At 33.6% G+C, this 25,933-nt stretch overlaps 1 protein-coding gene across 1 annotated transcript; it reads right to left on the reverse strand.

Annotated features, from left to right (window-relative positions):
• Window positions 1–4,123: 4,123 nt before the first annotated feature.
• Window positions 4,124–25,933, reverse strand: LOC147410459 ((S)-coclaurine N-methyltransferase-like). The gene is made up of 8 exons (XM_086435599.1): window positions 25,709–25,933; window positions 19,204–19,312; window positions 8,244–8,468; window positions 7,273–7,372; window positions 7,083–7,193; window positions 6,290–6,373; window positions 5,438–5,496; window positions 4,124–4,595 (listed from the first exon to the last, which is right to left on the reverse strand). Exons 1-8 carry the CDS (start codon window positions 25,893–25,895, stop codon window positions 4,403–4,405), a joined length of 1,068 nt encoding a protein of 355 aa, XP_086291725.1. The 5' UTR covers window positions 25,896–25,933; the 3' UTR covers window positions 4,124–4,402.

Below are 25,933 nucleotides of genomic sequence, written 5' to 3' on the forward strand. Positions count from 1 at the left end.
GAAAAACCAAAAGAGATGCTACCTTCCTAATGTTCAAATTTCCATTCAAAACATTTCAATTTGAAGACCAGAAGCAAACAACTAATGACAATATGAACTAAAAAAAAAAGTTCCTCATTCAAAACGCATACTTGTTCTCTAAAACATACCACTCATCGATCGGTACAAACGACGCAAAATTCAAAAGAGTAAAAAGTTCCATTTTCAAGTCAAAACAGAATTTTACAATAGGGTATCCATACAACGGCTATGCGGATTGGTGAGTCTCAGTGGAATGATTGGCCTCAGTTGAATTTTCCTTTATAGTCACTGTAGTCTGGTCTGACGGAGTTGGTAATGGCTGAAGCTCTAGTTTCTTCTTCTCCTTGAGAATTACTTGCCTTGGCATCACTTCTAGTAGAAAACTACCTCCATTCCACGTAGCAGTCGAGACCTTGAGTATTAGGAAAATCAAATGCAAGTGATATGATAAGAAGATAGGGACGGTGAGTGCCATGGTTGTAACGGTGAATGCACCTTGGAGCAATATATACATGATCACACGGTTCTGATCCCCGAGTAACCCACTTAAACACCACCATATGTTATTAGCTTTTTGAGCTTTCTTTGAAAGTTCCCTATCAAAACTCGGGAATCATGATACAGAACTAGGGGATAAAATGAGAGGGATTCTATTGCCGCACCAACTTTAGCTAAGCCTACCCCAATTCATTTGTAAATCACCGAAGCATTAGCACACATCTTGGGATGGCGTAAACAAAAGTTGGTGTGGCAATAGAAGCTCTCTAAAATAAAGAGAGCATATATTGCAACACAAACATTTTTTACAATACACCATACAGTCGGAGTAAATATGGCTGGGCTTAGACCCATAGCTCAGTTGGTTGACATATTGCGATCTCCACTTTGTAGTCATGAGCTCAAGTCCAGCTTACGCCCTCTCAAACCCAAAAAATAAATAAATAAATATGGTATGTGGTACGTAGGGGGAAAATAACCATCATTTTTAATTCTCATTTTTTCTCTTCTTTGGATAAGTTCATTTTTTCTCTTCTTTGGATAAGTTCATTGGTCTTGGTTCTAGTTAGGTGAGAAAAGCTCTTCCAGCTCAAAAGGGATTGGTTATGAGGGCAAGAAAGTGATCGAAGAAGAAATCGAAGATTGGCAAGGAAAAGCTCTTGGAGCTCTAAAGGGACTATTTATAACACAGATAGATTGATCGAGGAAGAAACCAACAGTTGGCTTCAGTCGGATTACCATTTTGCTCCTTTCTTCCCTCACCTTTTTTTCGAACCCTTTCGTGGTTTGTCATAGAATTTTATCAATGGTGTTTTATAAATAAAAAAGTCAGTGTGGCAATATAATCTCTCTAAAGATAGCAGTTGATCAATTAACTATGAGAGAGAGAGAGAGAGAGAGAGAGAGAGAACCTGTAAGAAGTCATGACTTCGGGATCCCTCAACAGCCTTTGTCGACGTAGGACATTAACAATGAGAAAACAGAGAATCTGCCATAGAGTGTAAGCAACTAAAGGAACGACAAATACCATGTCCACAAGTAGGGTTTGTCTTTTACATAAGGCCAGGAAGCTCTGTAACCTACATTCCCATTGGGGTGCATGGCTTCAAATGTTGCTGGATTCCACCATCGAATGGTGAAGAAAACAAACAATTCTTGCAATGAAGCGACCCTTTGTAGGTTATAAAGCAAATCAACTAAGCAACACAAAAGAAAGGTAATAGATTTCTTAGAAAATCTCGTAAGAAGATATTTTTTATTTAGTGCAAATTTTTTGAAAATATCATTTTCCGAGTCTCACAAAGTTGTCAGTGTCATCAACTACGAATCAAGAATCATAGAGAGCTTTTAAAATAACCAACATTATTCACAAATGTGTCAGCTTGCAGAAAGAAGAGAAACCCAAACTCTATAACAACATTTCTTGAATTAGTCATCAAAATCTTATGAGTGTAGTTACTAGCAATAAAAGTTTCCACAAGACAAAGATTAAAAACTGGAGGAATCTAAGAGATTAACAATTGATGAATGAATGAGATATAAACAAATATATTTTTTTTTTTTGTCTCCTGTGTTTATAACTCACTTTACAATAGAACCATAGACAACATGTAACTTCCATTTTATGGTGAAGGAGCCTAGCTACATTTTTTATTGGCAAAAGGTAGAATGGAATACTGGGGTACTGCCCCTATTCAAATCCTACTCCATATGAATATTGGGGTACAGCCCCTATTCAACAGTAAAAGCAATAATATTAATTAGGCCTCTCATGATATTAACACATCATTCACCTGGTTTGCTGGTTACCTTGGTTCGGCTTCAGCCTTCAGGTTTGCAGTTAATAGTTCCCAACCCTCAAATGACCCCAATTTTTTTACAAACAGCCTTACACAATTCCTGTTTTGGTTCATTTTGTACAGACAAATTGAATGTTTAACCTTCCCAAAAAAAAAAAAAAAAAATTGAATGTTTTAGACAAAATTAAATGGAGGAACAAGATTCATTAAGCCAACCAAGAAAAAACAACAATGAATAGATTTTTAGTATCATTGACATGGGCGGGTCATTTACATTCAATTGTTCAGATAACTATCCTTAATCTGGCAATAGATCATTGTTCGGTTACCCTACCAGTTGGATTGGTGAACTGATGATCCGGTCCATTCTAATTCAAAAATATGTGGCTTTTAAATCATAATTTTGAGGAAATGATACATGAATGATGGAACCTATCTTTCACAGGTAGGCAGGGTACATATTCCAGTGTTAAGTTAAAAGTCATTAAGGAGTATTTGAAAGTTTGGAATAGGGAATCATTCGGTAGAGCAAGAAGGAGATGTTAGGGGAGATTCGAAGGCTTGAGAAGAAAGAGAAAGATACAGGTGTATCAGTTGAAGAGAATGTGGAAAGGGTTAATGACGCATGACATTAACCAACACTCCACAAAAGCCGATTGATGAGGAACATGAGATTAATTCCTTTACCTCATTATCCAAAGTACCCAGTTAGACCTTCCCCTCTTTAGTGGGTCCCACCTCATGGGCCTCATCTCATGGGTCACCTCCATCAATGATCCCACCTCGTGGATCACCCTAACCAACATGGAAATGCCCTTGCACCATTCAGCCACGCTGAAGAGGAGGCTTGAACACGAGACCTGCTATGATATCATTTTACGTATGACATCAACCAATACTTCACAAAAGCCTCAAAGGAGTGTGAGATCAATTCTTTCATCTCATAGCCTGAGTACCCACTAAAGATCTCCCCCCTTAGTGGATCACACTTCATGGGGCCACCCTACCCAGCATGGAGATGCCCCTGCATCATCCATCCACACTGTGAAGGAGACTTGAACACGAAACTTGACACTAATACCATTTGACATAGGAGGTTGACTCATACTCCACAAAAATCATAACTGATAAGGAGCGTGAGATTAATTCCTTTATCTCATAGCCCAAAGTACCCAGTCAATCCCTCCCCTTTAGTGGATCCCACTTGATGCAAGACATTGACAATTACTTCACAACAATTACGATTGATGAAGAATAGGTGAGGAGCGTGAGATTAATTCTTTTATCACATTGCCTAAAGTACCCAGAAAAGCTCTCCCCCCTTAGTGGATCACACTTCATGGGGCCACCCCACCCAGCGTAATGGGGGTCGTAGGAACCCCACCCTATATATATATATAATTTTATAATGGGGTTGTTTGACTTACGTTCGACTAGGGGGACCAGATGATCCAGGGCATATGGGTCCCTCCCTTGGGCATATGCAAGGCCTGCAGATCACACGCACCAGGTAAGTGAGGGAGTGCCCTCGTGGGAGGCCCCAAGGAAATATTACTCATATTGGATATTGAACACAAAACCTATGGACTCTCGCTGCTTATTGGATCCGATATTGCCATTGAGCCACCCCCTCGGGGTTTAATTATCTCATAATATCTTTGATCGAGACAAAACTCAATTTTTCTCAGAAAATATGGTTTTTGCATGTCTTCCAACTGTGATTGTTATTTGTCTTCGATGTACATGACTAAACCATCTAAGTTAGTGAAGGAAAGATAGCAGCGAAGAGGAATGCATTCAGAGTAAGATATAATAAGCAAGTTTGAAACGAAAAGTAGTTGTTAACAATGGGAAATTTTAGAGAACAAAAATGTTGATAAGAGATGAGCAACGACAATTGCAAAGAGCCACAAACGAAGTAGAAACATATTGGTGAGAATGTGCTCTATAACGGATGTCACATAAGGACCCTTATGTCCAATGTTTCCAAAAGAACCATTCATTTCCAAAAGAAATGAAAAGGCTTAGGTGAGGGAAAAAAAATAGAACCCCAAATAGAACACCTTGAGCAGGACATGAGATGTCTATTTCTTCTTGAGTAGAAAAAGTGCAACCATCCATTCTTCTCCATCATTATATCCGAAGAGCTCTGCCACTGCTATGAAGAAAGTTCGCCAATAGACAGTCCACTTGACAGCTGAATCCTTGCCGTAAGTAGACTCCATTATTGGCTTTATGGAATCCAAGTTCTGATCCATTCTTTTAAGCCACTCTTCACTACATAACAAAAAAAAGAAAAGTGAGGAAATTGCCTTACCAGCACAAAGTTTTCAAGCATTCACCGGGCAAGCGCACTTTGAAACTATTTCTCAAAATGATAAAGTTATCTTTTTGAGAATTAAAATTTTTTCCAAACCAATTGCACATGATTTGGTAAAGCAACACCCCATTATTGGCTTTGTGAAATCCAAGTAAGTAGACTCCATTATTGGCTTTAGGGAATCCAAGTTCTGATCCATTCTTTTAAGCCAATCTTTTACCAGCATGAAGTTTTCAAGCAATTACCGGGCCAGCGCACTTTGAAACTATTTCTTAAAATGATAAAGTTATCTCTTTGAGAATTAAAATTTTTTTCCAAACCCCCCCCCCCCCCACAAAAAAAAAAAAAAAAAAAAAAGAAAACCCAAAAGAAAGATATTATTAGTTGGAGTATAAAATGGTGTGATAAACTAAGAGAAAGTCGAGTGACATGTTTCAGTCACGCACAAAAGAAGGCCAACCATAACCTCAATTCAAAGGAATGTACAAGTTGAAGGTTCTAAAAGAGCCAGAGAAAAACCAAAAAAGTACTTGCATTGAGTTAGCGAAATCGAATATAAACACTTGAATTAACAGAAGGAAAAACCTTAGACAAAATCCAATGGAAGAATATGATTCGATCAACCCAACCCAAATATTTGGGATAAGGATTTGATGATTTAAAAGCATCAGACCATAACAAAGTTCAAAAACCAAAATGAAACAATTCGACCTGAACGTTAGTAATGTGAAAAGCCGTTTAAAAAAGTCAATAAAAAAGAAAATTGAAATAGAATTACCAACATTCATTTCACCCTTACCTTGTCTGTGCATAATGTTTTCCATTTACAAGCCAATGGTTGACAACAGAAACATCATCCTGCACAAAATCATCATAAAAGTAAATCATATTGAGATCTAAGATCTCCTTGGTTTTAAGATAATTGTACCCAACTAGTTAAAACAAAATGGCTGCATTGTTGTTTACAAGGCCCGAAATTACATGGAGATGCTCCTAGTACTATATTTCAGGGGCTTTCGATACCTCTTCTCACTTTTAAGGTAATATTTAAGCAAAATGAAGAACTAGGAATAGCAGTACATAGAAGTATGATGGCAAATTAAATTTTGGATGCACCATTTTTGTGCTGTGTAGGCAAGGGAGTTAGTGGTTAGGAATTAGTAGGTGAAGGTGGGTTTTTCAACTAATAGTTTTTTGCTCACAGAATCTGGGATCCACCAATCATATGGGCCCACGTGTATTGAATGGAATCCCCAATTTACAAAATTACCCTCATTAGGCATGACATGGCACATGCTAGAGAGTCTGTGACTAGAAATTATGTGAGCAAAAAATCATTCGTTTTCAACCCATGTCATGGTACCAACACTCGGAAACTTTAACCAACTTAGCAAGTATTTCAACAATAGGTACTTTTTTTTTTTCAATTTAGAAGATGATGAGAGTTAGATGCATTTAGACATGTTTTTGACATCCGAACAAGTAGCAGTTGAGTTGAAGGAAACAAATCAAGAAAGAGTAAATGGTTAGGAACAAAGAGGTTGCCTAGGATTGATGGTATTACAACTCACATGAAATACCATCATTTCCATGCAAAACCTAAGTGAGACTATTAGAGGATGTTGTCGAAATGGGATCCTGCACAACTCACCTGGAAGTACAAAAGCAGATTTGCAGACGGCATTGTCCCTCCGGTGAAAAAGTATCTGGTAATCCAGTCATCTTCATTTGTGTCCTACACACACAAAATAAAAAATAAAAAAAATGGTTAGCTTGCACAATTACGATGAAGAAAAATTGGTTGTGTTCTTCTTTCAGTGCTTTTGTGATTTGATCTGTGGTTTCGATTCTATGATCCAAGTATACAACCAAGATGAGATGAAGAAATAGAGAACAAAACTTGTTATCCTTCATCATCAATATCACCTATGATGCCTTATCCCAAATATTGGGGTTGGCAACATAAATCCTCTTTCACTATTCAACTTTATAAGAGCTATCTTATGTCAAGGAGTGTGACAGAGCATCTCTTCCAACTACCTCACTCCACGACATTTTCAACCCCTCCTCTAGACCCTTACAGCCTTCAACTTGCACCAAACACCGTAATTGTACTTTTTAATTGAGAAAATAATTTTTGACTGGTTAATCTTTGTTGATACGAAGTTGAATAATTAAAAAAAAAAAAAAACATTGCAACTATACAAGCCCCATATTGCCAAATACAGGAAACCATGGCATTTTTTCCCCTTCTAGCCTTCAACTTGCACCAAACACCATAATTGTACTTTTTAATCAAGAAAATAAATTATTGATAGCGGAATCTTCTATACTTCAGTAATTAAAAAAAAAAAAAAATTGCAACTATACAAACACTCAATAAACTGCCTAATAAAAGTAGCAGTGAGTGTTCTTGGAAATTTTACCTAATAGATGGAGATTACCTCAAAGTGGTAAGCGAATGCTTTGTGACAGAAGTGATCAACAAAAAGGAGGCCATCCAAATTCATCCACTTGGATATTTTCTTAAGAAGCTCCTTATAGTTCTTCATGTGCTGTGTGAGGGACACGAACCTGTGTTTAGACCACATCGAATAAACTTCATACTCGGAAATATGCTAAAAATTTGCATACCTCAAACATTTCTATGGAAAAAATCCGATCGAAGGAGGCCTCCATCTCAAATGTGCTAATATCGGCTGCAATAATATCCACATTCTGCAGTTGTAGGTCACTGTCCAAGGACACTAATTGGTCATCACCTTGGCATTAATGCAAAACAGGTCATGCATTAGAAATATTTATGTACGTTGGGAGTTATTGAGAATTTTCAAATATTTAGTCTAAAATTATTCTTTGTGACATAGTCAAATCTGGTGAAACACAGGAGAAGATCACTATCCCCCTCCTTATCATAAAACCTTGAATCCACAAGGCCAATCAACAACAACAACAACAACAACATCCCTTACAATGCACTGAATAAACTTAGAAAAAAAGAAACTTCAAATTTGGCTCCACTTTGTACCCCCATCATACTTCACCAAAATAACAAACTTTCGAAAAATAGCAAAAACTCTAATTTGATTAAAAAATTCTATTAACCTTATAATACTTAATAACAATCAAGTAAAACAAATTAGGACTCAAAATAGCCTGAAATCAGCTAAAAAAATTATTATAATAATAAATTAAAAAAAGAGAGTAAATTTTCAACTTAGACTGAAATTTGACATCCAAATGATAGTTTTCTCAAGATACGATATTGTAAAAGAAAACATCATAGATTTTGTCATTAGTTTTCTGAATTGGTATTATAATAGCGATACATTTATGATTGCAAAGTTACGCTCATTTGGAGCTAAGCCTTTCAGCCCTGACACACCTTCCTTCGGTTTTCTTTCTTGAGATCCTGTCCTACATCACCTTGATTAATCACATTTAGTTATTTAAAAAGAGGAAACTACACATATACACTCATAATATGCAGTTTGTGATTATTTGGATTTCAGTTATTAGTAAACCAATTTTGAACTTCAGTTAAGTTAAGAAATTTATTAAGGCATACCACGTGATTTCAAGTTTCAAGCAGATATGCAATATACCTGCACTTTGCCTCTATGTATGCTTTCTGTGTAATTGAATTACAAATCCCTGTAACCTTGCAGCTATGATATTTCTGTGCAATATATAAAGAGAGGGATCCCCAACCACATCCCACATCAAGTACAGTTTGACCATCTTTTATTTGTGCTCTCTCACAGTAAAGTTCCAACATTGCTTTCTCTGCATCCTCTAATGTGTTTGACTTATCATGGAAGTAGCAACAGCTGCACAAGTTCATATCCAACAAAATTTCAGTTAAATCTTATTTCGTTTTCATTTTAATGAAAAAAGAAACGTAATCGCATTAGAAATGGATAAACTACAAATACAATTTGCATTTCAAGCATGATTGTAAGGTAATAGTTCCATTTCTCTCAGTCTCTACCTTTAAAATTTTATGTCGAAATTATTGTATTTTTTCTACTAGTTAGTCACTTGTAATGTGGATCCCTAGATATGGGATGAACAATCAAGAAACAGGAGATTTGCGTAGTTCATCTAAGAGAGTTTCCATGGATAAGAGAGTTTCCACTATAGCAGATGACGATTACAGCCTTAACTTATTTAATCGTATGTTTCCCAATCCAAAATTAACTATCCTGAAATACAAAATATCATTTGCCCTTACAACAAATACCCACCAAGATCTTAATTCAAGACATCCAACCAACCATCATATCTATTTGGTTATGTACATTAATTGAATGCCAGATCCACATACATATAGACATTTTCAGAAGGATCATTTGAAAAATTTAGTCTCACAGAATTCTCTTAACTCTTAATATTGTCTTCAAGGAAGTACCTTTAATATAATTAATACAAAATTAACAAAGTTCAAAAAAAAAAAAAAAAAAAAATGAAACAGAGGGTTTTCTTAAATTGACAATTTTGCTTTTTAGGTGGTTGAGGAGTGCAAAAGATAATGAAATATTTTATTTTAATGATTTTGATTTTAAGTTGGGCCTTGTAATTTTTCAGTGTCCCCAAAGGATCCATTTTATGGTTGCAAGTCCAGATGGTACAAAATGGATTTGATAGGAAAAAGACAACTATTCTTAAAATGGTACCGATGTTATTAGTAAGCCCTGAGCAGCAAAGCAAGTTCCATCCAAAACCACATTCAACAACTTGGGGTTTGGGACTAAGTAGGTAAGAAGAATATTTTAAAAATGGCAAAATTTGCAAAGTTAAGGGAAAAAATGGATTTGGGTTAGTATGTGTACTAGTGGAAACAAATATGTAAGAGGCAAAACGAAAAGTCGCAATTAAATTAGTGAAGGAATTAATCATGTTTATAAGATAAGTATTTAAGATAATCTCGTAATTTTAATAATTTCTTTGGTATGGGTATTTGTGAAATTTTAAAATGCAAGATAACGTATCTTTGATGAAAATATTTTTGTCACGCCCCAAAAACTCAACCTGAATCCCCATGATTCCCAAATTGAATATAGAGGCATGATATATAACTCATATTATGATAGTCAATATATAAACGTAAACGATAAATAAATAATTATATGTCATACTTGATCATTGTCCAACAGAACAGATATGCATCCTCAAACATCAGTACACTTGACATATATACATAAAACAGTGACGACACAATACTGTGTTCATAATTACATAAGAAAACGACAACGGAAGACTTAAACCTAACTCTAGTTCAAGACTTATCAATAATACCTATGCTCCTCTAATGGAAGTTTGGACTGATCATTTATAAATCATGGCCTTGAACTTCTTCGGAAGGATCATTTTAACTAAAGGTGCCTAAATTTTTTGATGTCGTAGAGGTGAGTAATAAGGGAGTTACCCAGTAGGAGAATCTTAAATTATAAATAATAGTACCCTATATGCAGTTTAAACATTCTACGGATTCATAAATCATGCATATTTGATATTCAACACATAATTGAAAATAATTGAACATCGATGTCATAAAACTTAGTAGAAAATTAAAACATAATTAAAAATCTGAAGAAACAATTATTTATAATATAACATCAAATAATAGAGTACTATAATAGAGAATTGAAGATCACGACTGATATAAACATCTCAGTCAAAATACGATTATTCTAATACTTCACCAGTATAAAATCACACCGTTAGTTCTTAATTCTATGACAAGCCTCTGTTACAATTTGAATAACTGTCTTCCAACTCAAGTTGATCGTTGATCAAGGCCTTAAGAAACGGGCCAAATCAAGTAGATTTCTCTTTCCTGACTATTCTAGATTATTAATGATCATTAACTAGTCATCTTCATCTATCCCAATCTAGTGTGCATGTGATCCTCAATAATCTCTATCAATCACACAATTATCTACATTTTATTCTCTATTAATGATAGAAAGAAAATTCCGAATTCATGTTATGATGTTATGTTTTTATGTATCCCATAATACATAAGAACTCAAACAACGCAACTGTTATCCTAAAATAAAACATTGTTCTAGAAATGTTACAACACGTTATTCTTTATAGGTTTTCACAATTTTTTTAATAAATCACTAAAATACTACATATAAATATTTATTTTCTTTTCAAATGTATTAAAAGTAAAACATACACATGTTTTAAATACTCAGTCCACTTTTAAATGTACAGCGTCATCTCTCTTTTCTTTTTCTTTCTTTTGTGTCTTACACGACCATTAGTCGAAGTATTTCTCTCATTCGTGTCTTACACAGTCTATGACTGAAGTATCACATATTCTTTTCTCTCTTTTGTGTCTTATATGGCATATGTCGAAGCATCTCACCAACTGGATATTTTAAAAACACAACAATCAATTGAGAATTCGTTCTCATATTTTATTTTAAATAAAATATTTTTCTTACCAACTTTTTATTTTAAAAATTATAACATATAACAAAATTAACAAATTTTACTTGAAATTAGATTTCATGCATGTTTTTGAAAATAATTGAACATATGTAAAATGTGAAAAAAACAGCAAGTTTTTCTTTTTATAAATAAATTATTTTCATGCTTTTGAAATATTAAAATACATGTAAAACATAAAAATAAAAATATTTAATTTTTTTGTATAAATATACTATCAAGTATATTGTAAAAGTACAAAAATCAACAACTCTTTAGTTGTTGTATTATTATTTTTATGCGTATAAAATATACAATAAAATACGTATAAATGTGAACAAAATAAGTATAAAATAACAAATTTTTAATCATTCAATCTAGCATACATATTGTGTGAATGTTATGCAAAAAATAATAACTTTTAATAATCGCTATATTTTATTTTTAACGTGTATAAACTACGTATAAAATAACAATTTTTAATCATTCAATTAAGTATACATATTATGTAAATTTTATGAAAAAATAACAACTTTCATAGTTGCTGTATTTTATTTTTAGCATGTATAAATACGTATAAAATATGTATAAACTAACAACAAGCATATAATAAATTCTTTTTAAATAAAACATCAACTATTAATATGCTTTAAACTCATAAAAAAATAATATAAATATATATAAAATATGTGCATACTATTGAAATAATTATAAAATACTTTTTATTTTAAAATTACTAAATTAGAAATATTTTAAAATTACAAAATAAATTCTATTTTACAACTACAAAATCAGCAATATTATTTTTCAGTTTTCCTAAAACTATTATAAAGAATTAAAAGGGCCTACCTCATTATTTATTTTTATTTTCTTTTCCTTATTTCCTTTCTCTTCTTTATTTTATTTTTATTTTTCCTTCATTTTTTTTCTCTTTCTTTTTCCTTCTTTCTTTGTGCAGAATATGAAACAAAAAAAATCAACTAACACAAAATATTAGGTTTTATTAAAATATCTAGATATTTACTAAAATTTTAATTCTTTAAGAATTTTCTAAAAAATTAGACTTTGGTCAACTTGATTTAGTTAAAATTGGTTGACCAAAGTTGACTTGACTTGAGTCAACATGGCTGACTCAGTCAACCTTAGTTGACTTAGTCAATATTTATTTATTTTTTACATTATAATTTTGGTAAATTCATATTCATTTTCATATAATAAGTTGTAAAACCCCGAATTTCTGATTCGTATCTCGAGAAAAAAATAAATAGTGAAATTTTGAAAAAATCTTAAAAGTGGGACACAAGGTAAAACTGTAGGATTTAGTTATGATCATTTTTAATGGAATCTAACCTCACCATTAGATTCAAAATGATTGAAAAATATACTTTAGCCTGTAAACATGCTCAAATGCGAGTCTAAACATAAAAGTTACAAAATCCTCGATTACCGAGTTGGACTAGGCTAAAATAGTGACTTTTTGTTAAAGCAAAAATTTTTAAGATGAGATTATACCATTGGATTCGTAACGAAAAATTATTGAACATGAAATATTTATTTGTCATTTTTGGAGCACAAAAAGTCGAATTATCATCAAAAACGAAAATGACGTCAATTTTAGGGGTCACCTCAGGCTAAAAATTTAAACTTTTGTTAGAGATAGAATTTGTAGAAATTGACTATAATATTAGATCCAAAACTAAAAATTAGACGAAATAGAGTATTTATTCGTTACTTTTGGAGTCCGGACGGTCAAGTTATCGTCGATCGAAACAATAGGCAAAATACCGATTTCGTCCCAAGATATATATAAATAAATTTTTTTAATTTTTTCACTTTCACCTTCGTTTTAAACGAACCAAAATCAGCTAACTTTTAAAAAAAATTTGTTTTTCCTTCGAATTTCAACTTCAGATCTTTCACAAACGATTCGCTGTTGACATCCGACGCAGAAAGGAGAAACGTCCGCAACCTCGACATCTACAAAACCCACCCAAATTCCTTCCGTTTTCTTTTCTTTTTCACCCCATATCTTCAAAAAATAATCGTATATATATACGGGGGTTTCATAACTTCGACCTCGGATTTCATCCGTTTCGGGGTCAAATCGTCCTCCATCGTAGAAAGGAGAAAGGACGATGACATCGAGATCTTCGAAATCACCGGACTGATTTCAAAAATTAGTAGTCTCAAAGTACGAGTTACCTCGATTTTCACATGGTAATCGCCTTTATTTTCGCGCACGTGCTTCAATTCCGTCGCCTAGAGATAGTAAGGAATTCTCAATTTCTATTAGTAATCGTAAATTGTGAAAATTACATTTATGATTTTATTAAAAATTTGTGGTGAGTTTCCAAAAATATCAAATTCAATTGGTTATTTCAAATTCACGCCAAAACTTGTATGTTTGATATGTTTAACTGTATTTTATAATAAATTATACGTGGGTAGGATATGTAACCAGGTTATTTCCGTTAGTTGGGTCATGTGTATCGCTCGGACCCCGTTTTGGTTTAAGTTTTGTACTTTTTAAATGTTATTGATAAAAATAAATTTCATAGTTAAAAAAATGATTTAATATTCAATGAACTCATATTTAGTTGATGAATATCAGAAAGTGGATATTTTATTTGAGAGATTGCAAACTGTAAAAAAATTGAAAAAAGGGAAAAATGGTATAAAACGGTAAAATGTAAAAGTCACACCCGAGGGGTGATGTTTGTATTTTACATTGTTGTATTATGTGTAGGTTGGTGAATGGATATCTAAGGATAATGTTATTAGTTGCATGTTTATTTACTTTCTGTTAGTGCGAGGCGCTGTTTACGTTTTCGTTCCGTTATTTATTTTAGGCCGGTTGAGCCACAGTTATATGGTAGGAAACTGGATATCCATTCTCAACCTTGTATTGTTAATTTCTCTTTTATTTTCAAATGAAAATAATATATATATATATATATATATAGGGAGCGGTTCGGCAGCCCTAAAGTTTGCCAAGTTTGGTGCCAAACATTTTTTGTAAATCACTTTTGATGGGGTTAGAAGTTTTAGAATAGGCTGATTTTTTGTGAGGATGATCTCTACCGTGAAGAGATCATCCTCACAAAAAATAAGCTCATTTTGAAACTTCTAACCCTAATTTACAAGTTGAAGAATCGTGGACCGTCCAATTTTTGTAAATCACTTTTGATGGGGTTAGAAGTTTTGGAATAGGTTGATTTTTGGTGAGGATGATCTCCTCATCATAGAGATCATCCTCACAAAAAATCAGCTCATTCCAAAGCTTCTAACCCATATTTTGAAAAATGTTTGGCACCAAACTTGGCAAACTTTAGGGCTGCTGAACCGTCCCCATATCTATATATATATATATATATATATATATATATATATATATATATATATATATAGGGAGCGGTTCGGCAGCCCTAAAGTTTGCCAAGTTTGGTGCCAAACATTTTTTGTAAATCACTTTTGATGGGGTTAGAAGTTTTGGAATTGACTGATTTTTTGTGAGGATGATCTCTACGGTAAAGAGATCATCCTCACAAAAAACCAGCTCATTGTGAAACTTCTAACCCTAATTTACAAGTTGAAGAATCGTGGACCGTCCAATTTTTGTAAATCACTTTTGGTAGGATTAGAAGTTTTGAAATAGGCTGATTTTTGGTGAGGATGATCTCTTCATCATAGAGATCATCCTCACAAAAAATCAGCTCATTCCAAAGTTTCTAACCCATATTTTGAAAAATGTTTGGCACCAAACTTGGCAAACTTTAGGGCTACTGAACTGTCCCCATATATATATATATATAAATTAAAACTGTTAAAGAGTCTGTGAATGCCTGAATGGATAGTGCGTCATATCATCCGGAATGGTGTCCTATCTTGGGATGTACGGTAGGAACCACAAAACTCATACATAGTATGGGACGCGTATGAGAGTGGAGTCACAACTAGAATCCAGGTTATTCCTCTCTATCTTTACCAGTGAACTTGTAATTTAAACGTGATCGTATACAAATGGTTTGTATATTTGAGAATCACATACACGCCTGATAGACATAGACGAAGATGATTAGTCAGTGATCACTAACAATCTATAGTAGTTGAACATTCTGACACATCGAAAAGAAACACATTGCTTACGATCACGTCAAACGGCCAGTCTGAGCCTGATAAATGGTCAACCAAGCGTGGTAAGTATAGCGACAGACCACAAACTCAGGAACTTGTAACATCATGTCCCGATTGGGAGCAATCTAGTCGTGAATCCCAGCTCTTTAATTTCAATACTCCACCATTGTGTATTATGTATCTGTTGTCTTATTTTGATATATAAAATGAAATGCATTTTTAATGTTTCCATTTGATCAATTAGATTTGTAAAAAAAGATAATGTTATAGTGAGTACTGCTGATCGATGTAATATGAGTTTTAAAATATTTAGTTACTCATCACTGGTTATATGTATCAGTTAATCGTAGTTTCTTCTGTAAAACTTTGCATATTATAATTCAGTATGTTTATTCATTCATATTAGGAGAGGTTATTGGTAGAAATTATTTTCTTCCTTACTAGGTAACCATTGTTACTCACCATTTTCTTCTTCATTTTTTTAGTTTCACATCCGAAGCTTAACGAGGCAGGTGTAGAACATGAGTGAGAATTATCTGTTGGGTCAGATAAACAGTCATAGTTCGTCACTTGGTGAGTACTGGGGTTATACCCCTTAGTGGTATCGATTTGTCCAAAAGTATTATAAATTTTGTTCTGAGCGTTAGGATTTTTATTAGAATAAGAAAATTTTATATAATCCCGTGTATAAATTTCTTCTTTCGCACTCTGATCTATCGTACGTTATTAGATGTATATAGGCTTCCGTTAGTATTATATTTTGTATGTATATATGCAGGATTGTATGTCGTTTATTAGGTGCAGGTTAAACGTCTTGGAATGCTAACATAAACAGAGGAGACTATGCTGAAATTTCGAAGTGCCACCTAGTACCTTGAGATCTAACATGGGGATTTGTGTTAGCGTTTGGCGGGACGCCACATAAGTATTGAGTATAAACCAATAATTTGAATAATTTCTTCGTTAGGGGAATTTGTGTAATTTTAAAATGCATGGCAACGTATATTTGTGAATGATATTTTAGTAAATTTCTATGGATGTTACTCTATAACAAACTTTTGTAAATGATTTGCAACATTTTTTTTGTGCAAATCATTTACTGAAATTTCTTCAAAGTTTAGATGGTCCATGCAAATCATTTGCGTTGTCTAACCAAGCACTCATAAAAGTGATTTTGAAAAATTTATTGTATTTGTGAATGATTTGCATGGTATCAAGCAAGGCCTTAATTGTGACTTTTTTAATAAATCACCAAATTTTATGTCCAAAACCACATCTCCTCTAATTTGTAGAATTTGATTACACCATTAGATTTGGAACGAAAAATTAGATAAAATAGAATATTCATTCGTCACTTTTGGAGTCCGAACGGTCAAACAAAACAACAAATCAAATATCGATTTCGTCCCACTAAAATATATAAATAATTTAAAAAAAATTGATTTCTTTCTCGACTTTCAATCGTAGATTCACCGTGAACAGGTCACCGTTGACTCCCGACACATAAGAGAAAAACGTCCATAGCCTTGTCCTCTACAAAATCGACTCAGTTTCTTTTCGTTTTCTCTCCTTTTTCACCTCGTATCGTCAAAAATCACTCGTATATGATATGGAGATTTCGAAACTTCGACCCTAGATTTCATCTACTTTGAGGTCAAACCATCTTCTATCGTAGAAGGGAGAAAAGACAATGGCATCGAGATCTTCGAAATCACTAGGTTAGATTTAAAAATCAATCGTTTTGAAATTTGATCCACCTTGATTTTTGTGTCGATCGTCTCGATTTTTGTGCATGTGCTTCAATTCTGTTACCTAAAGATTGTAAAAATTGTATATAGGATTTTAATGAAAATTTATTATATGTTTTAAAAATATAAAATTATTTTCGTTATTTCAAATTCATGCCAGAACTTGCATATTTGATATGTTTAATTGTATTTTAAAATAAATTATAAATGGGTAAGATATTTCACCGAGTTATTTCTGTCAGTTGGATTCTGTGCACTGCTCGGACCATGTTTTGATATAAGTTTTATAAAGTTTCAATTTAAATAATAAAAATGAATTTAAAAGTGTGAAAAAGAATTTGATATTGAAAAATGAATATTTGAGTAAATAAATCTGAAAAATGAATGAGGTATTTGAAAATGTAAAAAGTGCAAGAATTAAAATAAATAAAAAAAGATGAAATGATAAAATGTAAAAGTCACACCCGAAGGGTGATGTCTGCATTTTACATTGTAATGTTATATGTGGGTTGGTGAACGGATATCTAGGGATAATAATATTGGTTGCATGCTTATTTACTTTCTATAGCGCGAGGCGCAAGTTATGTTTTGTTCTGTTATTTATTTAAGGTCGCGTGACCACAGTTGTATAGTAAGAAACTGGATATCCATTCTCAACTTTGTAATGTTAATTTCTCATTTATTTTCAAAGAAAATTTCTTATTTGTTTTGAAACAAAATTTCTTATTTTGTGAATTGTTAAAAAGCTTGCGAATACCTAAAAGGATAGTCTGTCATATCATCCGGAGTGATATACTATCTTGGAATGTATGGTAAAGACAACCAAACTCATACGTGGTATGGGACGCGTATGAGAGTGGAGTCACAACTGGAATCTGGATTTATTCCTCTCTATTTTTACCAATGAACTTGTAATGTAAATGTGGTCGTATACGAATGGATTGTATATTTGAGAATAACATATACCCCTGATAAACATAAACGAAGATAATTAGTCAGTGATCACTAACAATCTATAGTAGTCGAATGTTCTAATACATTGAAAAGAAACTCATTGCTTATGGTCATGTCAAACGACCAGCATGAGTCAGATAAATAGTCAACTAAGTGTGGTAAGTGTCACAAAGTCAGGAACTAAAAGCTAATAAAGAATTGTAACACCATGTCCCAACTGAGAGTGATCTAATCGAGAATCTCAACTTTCTAATTCCAGTACTCGACCATTGTGTATTATGTATATGATGTCTTATTTTGATATATAAAATGAAAGACATATTTAATGTTTCCATTTGATCAATTAAATTTGTATAAAAAGAAAATGTTATAGTGAGTACTGTTGATGAATGTAATGTTAATTTTAAAATATTTAGTTGCTCATCCCTAGTTATATGTACCAATTAATCATAGTTTCTTCCGTAAAACTTTATATATGTTAAAATGATTCAGTATGTTTATTCGTTCATGTTAGGAGAATGTTATTAACAAAAATTGTTTGTTTTCCTACTAGGTAACCATTATTACTCACCATTCCTTCCTCTATTTTTTTAGTTTCAAAACTTGCATTTGGCGAGGCAAGCGTAGAACTAGCAAGTGGAGACCATTTGGTGGGTTAGATAGACGATCAAAGTTCATTACCTGGTGAATGTTGAGGTTATATCCCCTAGTGGTGTTGGTTAGATCAGAAGTATTATAAATTTTGTATTGAGCGTTAGGATTTTTGTTAGAGTGAGGATTTTTACAGTAATCTCATATATTATTTATCCTTTCATACTCTTATTTATCTTACATGGCTAGATGTATATAGATATTCCACTGTTATTCTGTTCTTGTATGTATATACAGGATATTGTCGATTTTGTTTATCAAGTAAAACGCCTTGAAATGCTAACATAAATAAAGGAGATCATGCCGAAATTTCAAGGCGCCACCTAGTGCCTCGAGATCTGACATAGGGCATTATGTTAGCGTTTGGCAGGTCTCACAAAATACAATATCATGCATCTATAATTGATTTTTGAGTCGTGCTGGAATGACCTCAAGATTGGACCTCATATCGCACATCTTGAAGTGAAAGTGGATAGGAACCATAGATGCTTTTTTACTCATATCTCGAGGAAAACATCATGATTCCCATACATTTTCACACTAGAGTGTACGATGTGAGGTCCAATCTTGAGGTCACTTCAGCATTAAAAACAAGAGATTATACGAATATGGAGTACAATGCATAAGAGTCATTTACCTATATTTCATATTCTCTCCAAGCACCAGCTTGAAAAATAAGGTGGGAAGTTCATAATGTTGGGATTTTGGTTTCTCTGTCTTGATGGCTATAGGCATATTCTCAAGAGCTGTAAAACAAAGCAATTTTATTCATGTATATTAAAAAAATTCTACTAATAATACCAAAAAAATATTAAAAGGTTCATGAATATCGAAAGCATGAATTCAATAAAGGAAATTGGACATTATTTTGAATATTATTTGAGACACTGATTTATTTATCATTTTTTTTTAATTTGAATTTGAATTTAGATATGCCTATATTTGATTCGAACAATATCTATAAGCAGGCCTAATTGCAAACTCTGTTTCATCTTCTTTGGAGTCTTTAAAAATAATGAGACATTTTATATTGACTTCCTACAACACGTTGAACACTGTGATGACGTGGTGGTGTGTATGGAACCCTAGATGCTTTTCACTCGTATCTCAAGGAAAATCATCTAAGGTTCTATGCACACATTCATGTCAGCGTAGTGTTGTGGGAAGTCAGTTTGGCATTTTTCAAATAATATAATTAACTTTTTCATTCCTTAGACGGTTTTCAAGACTTATTGCTAAACCTTTCCCCACTTCAATAGTAATTATTATTATTTTAAAATGAAATACCCATTTTCATCAAAAAGTTCTCTTTGTAGTCATTTTAGACACCTCATTTTTGTCTGGATCGAGTCCGAGAGATCAAGAAATCAAGCAGAAGAAGTTTCAGTCCAAGGGAGCAACACACAAGACCCAAAGGCCTACCAAAACATAGAACCAGGGCCCACAGGGCTTGCTACAATCCCAAAACCAAGCATGTCCGTAGCTTAGGCATGAACAAGCCAAATTTAGCCTGTCCGTACAGGGTAGGCAACATCTCGAGGGTTTTGTTATGGGTTTCCAAGTGTAGCTATTTGTTGTGGTCTTATTAATCTTAGGCACTAGTCAAAATTGACTGATTTCGTTCTCATCTACATTAAAGCCTTCTTTTATTAATTATAAAACAACTATGCTTGTGAAAGTCCACTATGTATGGTTGCTAGATTCATAATGGTTTGGTGTAGCTCCTTGATTCGCTACTTAAAAGGTCAGGCCTTACTTCGATCGCTTTGCTCAAGACGACCTAGAAAGATGAGCTCATTTATAATCTATAAGTAAATGGATACTTTATGAAATCAATCCCTTATCTTTCTTCTCAGCAAAATCGAGGGTCAAGGGTTCGCAGATTCAATAAAGTAGCACCCCTTCTATGAGCGTGATTGGAGAATTCATTTAAAAAGTCATCGTGTTTAGTCAAATCAAACAATTCATTTGCAACAAACCTTGTATGTGAACATCTTGGTAAGTAAAAATAGAACCCCTTTTACTAGATAAGGCTAGGCAGGAGCATTTTACATACAATATGCTCTGATTTATTTTTCTCCTAAATTTTCACTCTTCAACTACAGAAAGATGGGGCGGGTAACATCAAGCTCCAATTCTCTGAAGGAATAATGATTCTTACCCCTCCATCATATGATATGGTTCCCAAATTGTTCGAAATGAGTTATTATGGACATTTTATTCATGAACAACAAATAATTAAATTCACCTATCTATCTATTTACCGATCCAAAATTTTGTCATTTCCTAAATAGGGCAGTGAAATGGTTGCATAGATGATGATGGCTGATTGCAAGCAAGCTCATTCATTCTCCCGACCTAAGAAAAAGGTTATGTCCGTACCTAAGGTATGGACAGGTTGATTTTCAACCTCCCAGCACCTTACCTTTGGACAACTTTAGTTTTCTCCACCTTACTTACATGCAGTACAGAACACCTCTTTGGGGGAAGCACTCCACTTGGCTCACTCTCAAGCCTTATTCCTTTGGGATCACTACATTTGTCTCTCTATTAAGCCTCATTCCCTTGGGGCAACTTTTTTTTTACTATTTTTCCCCCACATTTACCTTACTTAACACCACACCTTTGTGCTCAGTATAATTTGGCTAAGCCTCTCAATTTGAATTTTTTCCATCTTACCTCATATTCCACTAACTCTTCTCTACCATTGGGTACCACAAGTCTTTTACCAATTTAACCTTATTTTTATCTTCTCCTAATACCATACAATCTTAAGGTAATTGTGCATTTTCCTTTACCTTTGACCTTGGCCCTACAAATGAACAATGACATCCATACTCCTACTTTGTTGAAATCACTTTATGAAAATGACCAATGAACCCCTTACCCATCTCTTATTCCAAAGTTCTTTCTACCCAATTTCAAACTAAATTGACCAAAGTCAAATGGTCTCAACAAAGTAGGGGTATGGATGTCATTATTTAGTTGTGGAGACCAAGGTAAAAGATTAAGAAAAATAAACAATTACCTTAAGACCATGTTGTATGGTATTGGGAAAGGATAAAACAAGGTTAAAATGGTAAAAGAATTGTGGTCACCCAATATAAAGAAAGTTATTAGAATATGAGGTAAGATGGAAAAGAATCAAAATTGAACGATTTAACCAAATTATCTTGAACCCAAAGGTGGGGTGTTAGGTGAGGTAAAAGTGAGGGGAAAATGGTAAAAGATAGTGGTCCCAAGAAATGAGGCTTAGTAGAGAGACAAGTGTAGTGGTTTCAAGGGAATAAGGTTTGAAAGTGAGTCAAGTGGAGTGGTCCCCCCAAAGAGGTGTTCTATACTGCATGTAAGTGAGGTCGAGAAAAAAGAAAACTAAAGTTATCCAAAGGTAAAGTGCTTAGAGGCTAAAATTAACCTGTCCGTACCATAGGTACGATAAAGCTTGGTTTTGGGATAACTAGCAAGGCTTGTGGGCCTTGGTTCTATGCTTTGGTAGGCCTTTGGGTCTTGTGTGTTGCTCCATTAAACCAAAACTTCTTTCGCTTGATTTTTTTATCTCTCGGGCTCGATCCAAACAAAAATGGGGTGTTTGCAGTCATCATCTCCTACACCTCATTTATGGTTTCAAATCTCGTTTGAGACCAAGATAACTTTTTTGAATTGTCTCGCAGTCTAGGTGTCATCCAAAAACGAATGAGATATTCTATGTGAATCATCTCACACGATGTCTCATTTGACGGTCGAGATGACCGGTACAATATTTTGAAAATCTTGGCTGAGTTGGTAAAACTCAACCAAGTCAACTGGGATTTGCATTTTTACTAAAATAATTATTTTTGTAATTTAAATATTTATTTTATAAATAAAAACATGATCTGGTGACTAAATAATATATTCAACCACCTTATCTTATTTTCAAAAAAAGTATTATAATTTATAACCCTAAAGTTTGCCAAATATTTTTTGTAAATCACTTTTAATGGGGTTAGAAGTTTTGGAATAGGTTTATTTTTGGTGAGGATGATCTCCTCGTCATAGAGATCATCCTCACAAAAAATCAGCTCATTCCAAAGCTTCTAAGCCATGTTTTGAAAATGTTTAGCACAATGTTTGGCAAACTTTAGGGTTGCTGAACCGTCCCCGATATATATACTATTATAATGAGAGAAAGTGAAATAAAAGTGGTTTGGCATCAAAATTTGAGTGGCCATAAATGCCCCTAATTTTATGTTTAAATTTAATACAATCTGGGTTAAGTTGGTAAAAAACCAAGAAAATTACACACATGAACTTGCACTATAGTTTTCCAAATTACAACAAAAAAAAAAAATTAATGTCATTTTTAAAAACCCTTTAATTAATATTTTAAATTATAAATAAGTACATTTTCTTTTGCATATGCCCCCTTCTAATACATCTTTACAATTATAATGAGAGAAGGCAGAATATAAGTGGTTTGACATCAAAATTTGAGTGGTCATAAATGCCCCACTATAATCTTTAAATTTAATATAATCAGGATCACTTTGGTAAAAAAAAACTAAGAAAATTACAACCTATGATCGTATAATCATGTTGCTTAGTTTTCAAAATTACATGAGTATCCTTTTTATTATATAGTCTTTAAATACCCTTTAATCAATATTTTAAATTATATATATAAGTCCTTTTGATACATGTGCATTTGCTCATGCCCCTTTCTAGTCTATATGATAAAACATAATAGTGGATCCCACTCCTTTATCTACTTTTTTACCTTTAGTCTCTTTTCTCTTCTTTCACTTTCTAAGGATAACCCAACTTTATTGCATTTCAATTTCTACCTTTCTTTTTCTTGAATGCCCCTCCAACTTTATTATCTTTTCTCTATTACACCCTTAACCCCCTAACATAAAGAATGGTTGAGATTTAATTTTATTATTAACCTTGAGGATAACTATGGATACCATTTTGTCCCTACCTAAGATTGTGATACGTATCTGTAGAACTGAGGCTACCTTGTATCCCAGACTAAGTCCGAACTGTATACGTCTTATTTATCCCTTCCTAGGATCACTATATGTGTTCTCGAATTTTGCAAAATCTCGTCTATTGTGATGAAAGAGTGCCAAGTCAAGCCAACATGAAGATGGAAACCCACTTTTGGAAAGGTCATCCCCACTCAACTCAGTAAAGGAAAACGACCGGGGAGAAGTAAGTCTGTCCTGAGCTTGAATTTTCATTCAGTTCGGCCTAATCAAACCTAATATAACCAAATAGAGCCTTGAGTCCAACTTCATCTTGGATCTTCATCTAGTTCGACCTGATTAGATACAATAAAATAAGACAAAACATTTAAAAAAATCTAAGTACTTCTTTCATGAAAATCTATGCATTAAATGTGATATCTAATAGTACTTATTAGAAGGGATTAAGAAATGACATTCCTTAACTAACCTACCCTCAAGCAATAAAATCTCATCAACCCCATATTAATTATATTGAGAAACTTACTAATCCAATTCAAGTATGAATATTAATGAAGTGTTGACACAATTCTCCAAAGACAGAGTTGGTAATCCCCATCCAACTCAACCACCAACTGGAAGATGACATGGACTATCATGTGCTGACACATGCACTTGGAAACTCAACTATAAAAGTCCTTCTCGAAGATTGAAAGAGGGGTTTAGAACTTAATTTATCATCTCAATTTCAAAAGAGACATTCAAATTTATTGTTCATCATCTTCTCAAACTCCCTTATTTATCCCGTCATTGTTATTGACTTGATCGTAGGACAATCATTGGTAGGTACCTCATTGGCGCCTCCTCCTCCTCTCATTTTTTCCTTCAACAGTTGTGGTAGCTACTTTGGGCGCCATTGGAAGAAATTAGCTTCGAGGACAAATCAACCGTTGAATCAAGTCAAATTTCATCCAAGAAGTATCATCCATTGAAGAGCAAAAGCCCCAAAAAGCCTTCATAATACCTTCATTGTCTTTTCTTTTTTTCATTTCTAAGAGTACCCCAAAATTTATTTTTTTTCCTCTTCTACCCCCTTTTCAAGAAAACCCTCTCCTTTTCTCCCATTTTTCAATAATACCCCTCTAACTTTATCATCTTTCCTCCTCTCCCTCTTTTTTAAATGATACCTCTCCAACTTTATAATCTTTCCTAGAGAGGAAGGCAAGCAAACTCTAGTTAATAAATAAACCTAGAAAAAGAGTAGGACCAGCCTAACTAACTCGCTTTTGTAAATCTTGATGTTTGTTTTCCCTAAGTTAGTCACAAAAGTATCTATTTTATATATAGGATTTGTACAATAAATAATAAAATAACTATTTTATGTAATAAATAATTACCAAATAGAAGTAAAAAAAAAAAGTTATATCTTTATATTTTATATTTCATATAATAAGCACCAAAATAATTATTTTATAATAATATATAATTACCAATCATAAAACTTGTTTCTATCTTTATGTTTTATATTTTATACAATAGGCAAGACCACAATAACCATTTTTCTTTTTATACATATGATTTGTACAATTAAAAACAAAGTAACTTATATATATAAAGTAAATTATACAAGTTATTGTAAATCATGTATATAGTGTTTTATTAAAAAAAATTGGGTTGACTCAGTTTTTGGGTCCTGCCTTTGAACTATTCCCGAACCCGAAATTTCGGTTCGGTTCTACCGAATGTACATCCCTAATTGATAGCAAAAGGAAACATGTGATGCTCTTCTCATGTCAGCCATTCGTTGGATACTGGTTGAAAGACCTCGTTTGACACTAGAATATTCCTCAAACGTCGAGATGCATTCTTTTACGAATCCCTAAAATCTCAAGCGAGAGTTTAGCATATATTTGATGCTCTCCCCCAAACGTCGTTTGATGCTATCATTTTAATATAATTATTAAACATTTCCTATTTTCCGGAAGGAAATATATTAATTCTAGCCGAATTAACTCGGTCGAGTTCCAATCTTACTCGCCGAGATTTCAACTCCATTCGGAGAATTTACCGAACTACTCGGTGGACTCTGCCATTTCCGAGTTTGTGTACCGAATCCTCTCGAAATCACATCTAGTGGTGTCGAATCGGACGAGTTGTAGAATCAGAAGAGAGAGAGAGAGAGAGAGAGAGACTTACAGTGTGAGAATTGGAGGAGGTGAGAGAGCTGGAGCTGAGAAGAAGGCTTGTAACCCCAACGAAGCCGACTACCTAATAGCAGCCGCGTCAGCTTCCTTATCACCACATCAGGGAGAAGGTTACGCTCTAATGAAGCTAACATCATGCGCACGATAGCATCGTACGGCACCTGCATCAACGCCTCCATCTCTCTAACGCTTACTCACTCTCTAAGTCTCTCTCTGC

Source organism: Akebia trifoliata, chromosome 1 (assembly GCF_017979445.1).
Source record: "Akebia trifoliata isolate Shusen 1 chromosome 1, ASM1797944v1, whole genome shotgun sequence".
Lineage (NCBI taxonomy): Eukaryota > Viridiplantae > Streptophyta > Magnoliopsida > Ranunculales > Lardizabalaceae > Akebia > Akebia trifoliata.

What these genes read in the sequence shown, in the direction of transcription:
- LOC147410459 (XM_086435599.1), bottom strand. Translation starts at nt 25,895, where the DNA reads ATGGAGGCGTTGATGCAGGTGCCGTACGATGCTATCGTGCGCATGATG. An exon ending in TTTCCATAGAAATGTTTGAG is followed by an intron (nt 7,194 to 7,272) that starts GTATGCAAATTT and finishes TCCCTCACACAG; the next exon opens with CACATGAAGAACTATAAGGA. An exon ending in CATTCGCTTACCACTTTGAG is followed by an intron (nt 6,374 to 7,082) that starts GTAATCTCCATC and finishes TTGTGTGTGTAG; the next exon opens with GACACAAATGAAGATGACTG.